An 8,965-nucleotide genomic window follows, 5' to 3' on the forward strand; every position below is an offset into this window, starting at 1 on the left:
GAGAAATGTGTGTGCTAAAATAAGGGTTCAGTGAGGGGTTGGAGTAGTTACCAACTGTGAAACTAGGACAGTTGATATCAATAGGTGATAAAGGGCTGGTGGTGAGATTACTGTCTGTCTGTATCATACACGGCATGTAGGTCCACTTCCTCTTTCCTCAGTAAGAGAGAAGACATGGAGGGTGGGTTCACAACATGAGACCCTGCTTCTTCCCCATAGCCCTGCAAAGCTTCTGAAACCCTGGAAGTCAACAAAGGTCCCCTGTCTCTGCGGTCCTTTAAACTATAAGATGATTTGACCCAGTATGTGAAAAACAACTGTGTTTCAGATTTCTATAGCATTATTGCATTTTAGGTAACACATTTAACAAATAATTGGCTAACTGTTGAATTTTCTATTAATTGGTTTAATGTGCCTGGTTAAACAGTGTGTCCAGGTTTAGAAGCAGCTTTCTCTCACACATACTCTCTTGTTCTGATTGTTGGATGAATTTGACTACATTTCTAAGCCTCCTTGTGCATGTGCAGATAATCCAATTATTTACAAACTATTACATTGTTTGTTTCAGTTTCAGTAAATACATAAAGGTTTCAACTGATCCAAACCAAAGTTCATCACACCCCTTGACTTAATTCTCCAGACATCCCTTTGGCTTAGGGTATTCACATTGCTTCAACAGCTGTTATTGCCCTGGTTTACTCTCAAGAACATAGAATACAACAGTCATCTTTGATGAACCCTTCCCTTTGACACACATGTTGTTATTGTTGTTGCTGTAAGCAAGCTCCCATGTACCACATGTGTAACACAGCTTACTTACACAGTAATGCAGACAGAGAGGAAGTTGGTTAGAAAGAAGTGGCTTGATGATGACATGGGTGATAAGGAAGTGGAGGCTGCCCAGGGCGGTTGCAGGCCAAAGAAGAGTGACATTTGTGTGGCCCCATCGCTGTGGGCTGACATGCTACACATGGACATGCTGTACGCGTGCATGGTGGATGCATGTGAGATGTCAAGGTGGAGTAAATGTAGTTTTTGTTGTGGAAAACAAAACGAAACAAAACAGCCTCTAAACTTGAGACCATTGTGTTGTTTCTGCGGGCAGGAGAGCAATACATTATGATGTTGCGGTTCGTTGTGGCTCTTGGTTTCAGGCCCTTTTCTTTTGTCCTCATTTCACCGGCCTTGACAAGTGAAATAGATGCATGAAAACACCTGCACCAATGTGTGATGCATGCTACTATAGACCCTTTCATCAATAAAAACAAAAACAATGCTTGAACGTTCTATTTGGGCCCCAATCTACTTCCTCTACATTAAGATAACATATGGAATGTTAAAAAGGAAGTCTTGTGGGGCCAACTATGATGCTGATAATGGAACTCTCCATACATAAGGGTCCATACAAATAATGGAAAACCTCATTGTTGCCCTCTCCCTACAGAACTGCACCGTTAGAAGAGATTAGGGATATATCCAAACCAAACACTCTCTGTCACACCTTCAACCTTCAAGAATCATTATTTGCTACTTTCAAACTCAGTCATTGGATTATCCCTTATCATTTATGCTATAATCATTTCCTGCTCCCCTCATTTCAGGGTATGCCATATGGTAGGCTATGCATGAACTTGGCTGTGTTATCACTGCAATCATGTTTGTGACTGATATGTGTTTGGTGAATGTTGCTTCAGACTGGCCCAGAATGAAAAGGGTGTTTGATGGGATGGACAGCCTGACAGCTGCCTGGGAATGGGGGGACAGTCCTGAACATGATAAGTCATCTCGCTCAGAGGCCTGTCTGTGTTGTAAAGGCCTACATACATAAATAACCGTGGCAACCGAGTTAGTGTCATATGATCTGCTTGCTCATCTCGCCTAAATGAGATTACACAAGGGGGCCGTGCTCTGCATCACTTTGCCTGGGATACTTTCTCCCTCTCACTCACTCTCTCTTTCTCACTCTCTCTCTCACTCACTCACACACCACAGTCAGCTTCTTTGACTTTTTACACATATTTGTAATCTCTCCCTAGTCCGTTTCCCTCTCCTTTGAGAAACAGAAGTAGAAAGTGCAGGAATATTTGTCTCTAACCCTGTCTACAGAGGGAGAGAAGGAGGGGACTTGAGTAGTCTTGTGAAGTAAGCCTAAAGGTCAGTCAAACAAAAGTTGATTACATCCACGAGTCCCAAACGGATCCTACCGTTCGGTCCATTTAAAGACTAATTAAGCAGTTTCTGAACAGTGGAGTGGAAATGTTTAACAACAATGTCAGTGATGGAATAAAAAGAAAACACATAACAGAGATGTTTTGAGAGGTGTTCAAAATCACCACTTGCATGTGTATGTGTGTGTGTGTGTGTATGTGCAATAACTGCTTGAACTGTGACCCTCCTTGCTTCTTCTAAAAGAAGAGGCATTTCTGGAAATTGGACCAACATGTGACAAGCGCCTGTGTTCTTCGGGGTCACACAAACACACACACACACACACACAAAACACACACACCACTGCTTACAGCAAAGAGGGAGAAGTTGAAGGAGAAGAGGAAGTCTCTATCTGTCACGCCCTTCCTTCCTCTGGTGGCTGCGGTGCCTATTGCGACACAGGCATTGAGGACATTGCACATTAGTATGTTAAAGCACATGGGTGTAATGCAGAGATGTCAAATGGTAAGTGCAAATCACGGACACCTTGTTGTGTTGATTGCTGAGTCTTTGACCAATTGGTTAGTCTTTAAATGTAACATGTAATGGTCATCTAGGTGTCTGTGCACAAAAAAATAGCCTAATAGGAAAGTAAGCCATCTCTACAGGGTGTAAAAAGATGCATAGTTATGGGTGAATTTTAAAGTGAATGCCTTCTCCACAAACAAATATCAGATGTCTCCCCATGATGTTTTCTCAAAACAGTCACAAGATGATGGCCTGCAGCACACAGATCTAGGCCAAGGCTAGATGACCAGATAAGAGGAGATAAGGTGACGGAAGTGAGAGCGCTCCGGAGTCCACCCAGTCACTGAGGCATTCTGGGAAAAACAGTGAGGGCCCAAGGTGTTAAGACACATAGGTCCATATGCCGCTGTTTTGGCTTGGTCACTCCTGGCAATAGATTGGAAATGGAAATAAAAGGAATGAGCATGTGAATGTCCTTGAATTTCCCCTGGGGATCAATAAAGTATCTATCTATCTATGTGGCCAAAGCACTTTTTGGCACGGTTATGATTACGGGATGTTTACATCCATATCAGGTAGGCATTCCTGAACATAAAAAGAAGTGGACCACATCCTGTTGTGATTTGCATTGTATCTATTTGGATGTGTAAGGCTTGTGTGAGGGAACTTCTGCCCTCACTGTGATGTGGCCTCATAAATCCCTCAGAATGTATCAGAATCACACACGTGTTGCATATAACAATACAGCGGAATATCTAGCCTAGACAGAGTGCTTTATGGAATACAGTGCCTATCCAGAAGGCCACAGGAAGTGATATCACGGGGGCTGCCGGAGTTTGAAACAAGCTTGGCAAGCTGAGGGGCCGAGGAGCAGAAAAGTGCTCACTCAGCGTCTCGTCCGAGTGCATTGTTTTTTTTAAAGAAATGTTATGATGGTGGGAGAAAAAGTTGGAGAGGGGAAATAAAGGTTGCATTTGTTGATTTAGGGCATGTCACAGCATATTAGTCAGCCAGCAAAGGTCAGGAGGTTTATCACGGAGAAGTGCCTCCATGATGTGACCTCATCACATGACCAGAAAACCCCTCAAGGCTGACACCATGTTTGTTGCATGGCGCAGCAGGACATACTCTCAGTCTGACAGAGAAATGGCGATTAATTTTTCCACGCCTTATTTCTTTCCCTTTTGTTATGTTTGTTCCCTTTCCCAAACACACACACAGAAAGTCCCAAAGGTATACTACCATACCATAAACAAAGATCTCAACATTGGTTAATGGAATAATTTAAGTTCAAAATGTTAAATACTCACAATTAATGAGCCAGCCAGGTTGCTGTCTTAATGGTAAGGTGTATAGGTTTGAAAGTATGTGGATAGGTCAAATAATCACCCCCTGTAAAGTGCCACCGTTTATCTATAATACAAGCAATTCAGCGCCTCAGCAGAAGGGTTAATGATTAGGGCTGCCAATCCCTTCAGCCTAAAAAATCAACAAAAATAGAAGTCTCTTATACCAATACACACACAGACAACCTCTTTCAACCCTTTCCTTAGGCCCCCCCCTCATCCTTGCAATCAGGCTGTGTGTCCAGACGGTGAAGGCTTCCAGCCGGCCATGAGTGTGTGTGTGTGTGCAGTCTGTGTGCTGCCGGTTGGAGCTGGGGTGCTGGAACTGAAAGCCCCTTCTGTGTGGCTCTGCTCAGAAAACATGTGGAGGGGAGAGGGAGGTCACACCCCTGCCTTGCCTCCCCTCGCCCTGCCTTCTCCTTCCCCGTCCTCCACAGAGAGACAGCCAGCCATCATCCTGTTTGCTACCAGGCCTCTGGGCTATCTCTACGCTAGCCTGATAGCATTACACTGGAACTCCCCTCAGAGAGCAAAGAATGGGCAAAAACAAATAAATAGCCTCACCACTCACTGTTCCACTAAATACACCACCAAAAGTACCCCCACACACACACACACACACACACACAACACACACACCAACAACCCCTGCTTACAAAATCCCCAGCCACACCCCATGTAATAACTGAGCAGTGACCAGGAACCTCCTTGGCATGCACATATGAAAAACATTTGACGTCAGACTTGGAATTTCATGGAATGTGAGGGAACAAGGCATTAATGAAACTCATGCTAAATCAAAACCAAGAGGTCTCACTCCCAAAGGGGGAGCAGCAATGTGATGTCACAGGATCCTAATACATGCCAGTATTAACAAAACATGCCGGTGTAGTCGACTAGAGAAACACTCTCTGTTTGCTAACTCTCTTTCTACTGTACACATGGTTGGAAACTGCTTTGGGACAAACATCTATGATTTCCTCCAAAGAGCAGTGGACGTTGACCTTTACCACTGTTTTGCATATTGGCAGTGTCAAAGAAGGCTTTTCATTTGAAACAACTTAACTTTACAGTACTCCAAGAGGAGGAGGAGGAGGAGGAGGAGGAGGAGAGAGAAAACTGTTATGCTGACAGCCTGAATCACATTATTTCAGAACACTTTTTATTGGTCATAGAGCCATGAAACTGTGACAGAGCCATGGGTTATGAGTCACATCGTCAGATTTAGAAACAGCAGAAAAAGGGGAGAAACCATTACTGAAAAATACTGCCCAAGTAGAAAATGTGCTTTGGATCACAATGCGAAGCCTAGAATTCCTGGACAGCAATAGTGTGCTGTGGTGCACTAAAAATAATTTAGCATTTTCAGATGCTACCTTCAAATGACACCACTACACGATGTCTTCTCTTGGATACACTGGCTCAACCCATCACTTACGATTCTAAAAACACTTTTTTTTTTTTCATATAAAAAGCTATTTGCATTAAAAGTCACTCAAAGAACAGGACTATGGTAAAATATTACAATGAATTTCAATTTCACATCACACATTTCAAAACATTTTTTTTCTTTACAAAAAGTGTCAACTGAGAAAAGACAAGTGGTTTGGTTTATGGTCAGAAAAGTGTAGTACCAATGAGTTTCCTTTTATAACAGCTTTGGCTAACCACACATCTCCAAGTATCTAGAAAGGCTAGGCCTGCTGTCTAGCCAAATAGCCTACATGAGGATCGTCACAATCAGTGGGCACTGGAGATATTCTGAGAATTGGCACTCAAAAAATAATATTTTAAGGCACTTGACTATCAGCCCAGGTTACCAAAGTAACACAAAGTAAAAAAGTCTGTGACGAAGTCTAAATTCAGTCGTTAACCCTGATTGTTAACGCAGAGGAGTGTGTGGACAGAGAGATCCATGAGAGACATCTTGGGAAACATTTGGCGTTTGTACTCGTTTCCACAACAATGAAATGCCAGCGACTGTGCTGTGATGGCTCTCTTCAAGAGCCAGCGAAGTTGAACTTCTCGTCGCCTCACTGTGAGTGTTCAACTAATTCCACTTGCAATCAACAACGGGGGGTCCAATCAGTCCTTACATCCCCTTGAACACATTGAAGGCTCTCAAATGTCCTAGCTGATCTTCAAATACACACCTTTGACATCAGAGCCCGGGGTGGGCACGCCCCATCGTGTAAAAACAGATTCTTTACCCTTTCCATCACAGAAGTTGATCCTAATAATCGCAATGTTCGGACAAGATTGAGATTATTCATATAGGCAGCCAGAAAGCATGATATAAAAATGGAAGTCTTTCCATTGAGTGTGAATAACATTCAAGTACTTTTTCATGTAAACAAGTAATGCTGTGTGACTACGACTGTGCAATACAGTAACCCTTCCAGACGCGCCCGACACTATGTATCGCTTGTTCCCTCCAACAGAAAAGTTTTCTTGAGGGAGTTGTGTTGTAGTTACGCATTCACGATCAGAATATTCACAACACGACGCAACAACACTTAGCGTCTCGGTGAGGTGCGGATGTATAGTTCATTTGCCTGACAATTTCGGCAAACAATTCGTCGACCAACGTCTTGTTTTTTGCTGAGGTTTCTATGAACGGGCAATTCCAGTCAGCAGCCAGCGCCTTGCCCTCGCCGGAAGAGACTTCTCTCTCGCTTTCCAAGTCCACCTTATTCCCGACCAAGATCATGGGCACTCTCTCGTACCGTTTCACACGGATAATCTGGTCCCTCATTGGTTTTATATCTTGGAAACTCTGTTGGTTCACCAAGCTATAGACCAGTATAAATCCTTGGCCGTTTTTAATGTAGAGGTCTCTCATAGAAGCGAACTGTTCCGTGCCCGCCGTGTCCAAGATCTCCAGTACCGAAGGAGAAGAGTCCACTTCTATCTCCTTCCTGTAAAAATCCTCGATTGTTGGGTCGTACTTCTCAATGAAGGAACCCGTAACAAACTGGACAGTCAGCGCTGACTTTCCCACTCCACCGGAGCCGAGCACGACCACTTTGTATTCTCTCATGGCTCCTCAAACAGTCCCCCAGCCTTGTACTCGACAGTTGTCTCCACTCTTGGTGTTCGCCCTCAAACCGGGAACACTCGTCTCTTGACAATACGTCTGCGGCTTCTGGGGAGTCAGGCTCCTTTGATCTTCAGCTTGCTAGGATGAAAAAAGGTAATCCAACACATGCGTTTTTCTATTGTCATGTTGCACGTTGTCGTATCCTTTTCTGTGTCTCCGTACTGGGGAGCGTGATCGTTGCGTTGTTCGCTGGCACTTCCTGCCCGCAGACTTGCACAGCCAGGCAGCCTAACGTCACGAGTAAAGGGTTAGTTCCGTTTTCTTAAAGGCGCACCACCCTGCTCAGTATCTGCTGAGAAGTGTTTAAAGGCGTTTGACCATAACAGAAGGTTATGGTGATGTGTTATCAGTTTATAATAGTATTGCGTAAACTTGACTCTCTTGGTAATGATCAGGCTCTATCTAGTAAACATTTGAGACAAGTTGGATAATAACATTAGAACGAATTAAACGCTGGATTAGTCAGTCTCAGTCGGTGGTCTACTGAGTTTAGTGCAATGTTTAATTCAATGGCACAGGTTTGTCTGTCACAGTGCTATCATAATAGAACGAAACAAAAGTTACTATTAGCCTAGGCTACTATGTTCCTGTTTTCAAACAGGATGCAGTGTTGCATAGAAATTAAAGGGCATACTAAATAAAAGGCTCTAATGCCTCAGGAAGCCATACTGTCACCCATGGTGCAAGGGTGAAAGAACACGTAATGCAGTATTTTTGCTACAGTTCAGCTTTGATTAAACGGCATTCCTCAGGGTCTACATCCATTGTTCAATTGTAAAATAAGAGTCTAAACATTGGCAAGGGTGAACCCAGACAAACCTGTTTGCACATTTGAATTTGCTCCACCAGTTGGTCTGGAAAGGAGCCCACTGACGTCCATTTCTGCATGATGCATCACCAGAAACCCAGGAGCTTGTATTTTCTTTGGAATTGAGTGCATTGAAATAATTGCATTTAATACCTTGATTGACAAGACATATAAGTTTGCTGCACTTCTGAAACGATTTGGTAAAATTTTAATGCACAAATGTTCAGAAATGGGTGTCAGTGGATTCCTTTCCAGAAGGACCTGCAAAACAAATTACAATGGGCTAACTTAACACGTTCATCTTGGTTCACTCAGGCTATCTAAACATCACATTCACAGCAGGAAGGACTGGAGATCCTCGTGACATTAGTATTGTTATTAGGGTTTCATTATGGCAAAAAAGAGAAACCAATAAAGGGGTTACTACTAGCCTGGGTGACATCTGAACTTAGCCCCGCCCACAACATTTAAGAATTGACTATGACAATGTCAGGCTAGGTCACTACAGCTTTTTGTTCTTCTTTCTCCGAAAAAATTGTTAACAAATATTATAGATTGATTATATTAAGTAGATTTTTTGAGATACATACTACATTTGAAAGAAGGCTTTATAGCCTATGTTGGTAATTTTAAACCCATGAAATATATCACCTGGGAGATTGTAGAGTAGCTAATTGCATGTGTCCAGAAATTAGCGTGTGGCATTGTGAGGAATTTAGACAACATTGCGATCCGGAATGGAGTGGACAGACCAGGTATAATAACACCTCTAGTTTGTAATTTGAATTTACACTGAGTGCACAGCCTGACTGCAGCCGGGTCATGATACATGTTCATGTGAATACACATTTGTTTTGGGATTTTTGGGATACAACAGTATGAGCAAATTAGGTGGAAGGTGGAAGTAAATATAGTATATATTTGATATCTTTGGAACTGTCAGCTGCCAACAACACCAGTCATTAGTGGGGAAAAAATAAAGCTTTCAATGGACCTTGGTAAAATGAATATTGGGCCAAAGTCATATGTTGGTGC

The 8,965-nt window shown here is 42.9% G+C and overlaps 1 protein-coding gene across 1 annotated transcript; it reads right to left on the bottom strand.

The window, feature by feature from the left end:
- Positions 1–5,162: 5,162 nt before the first annotated feature.
- On the bottom strand, positions 5,163–7,385 carry LOC125295287 (ras-related protein Rap-2b-like). The gene has a single exon (XM_048244556.1). It carries the CDS (start codon positions 7,060–7,062, stop codon positions 6,517–6,519), a length of 546 nt encoding a protein of 181 aa, XP_048100513.1. The 5' UTR covers positions 7,063–7,385; the 3' UTR covers positions 5,163–6,516.
- Between the last annotated feature and the right edge of the window lie 1,580 nt (positions 7,386–8,965).

Source organism: Alosa alosa, chromosome 1 (genome assembly GCF_017589495.1).
Source record: "Alosa alosa isolate M-15738 ecotype Scorff River chromosome 1, AALO_Geno_1.1, whole genome shotgun sequence".
Lineage (NCBI taxonomy): Eukaryota > Metazoa > Chordata > Actinopteri > Clupeiformes > Clupeidae > Alosa > Alosa alosa.

Excerpts from the sequence above, each read along its gene's own strand:
- LOC125295287 (XM_048244556.1), bottom strand. The coding sequence starts at position 7,062 with ATGAGAGAATACAAAGTGGTCGTGCTCGGCTCCGGTGGAGTGGGAAAG.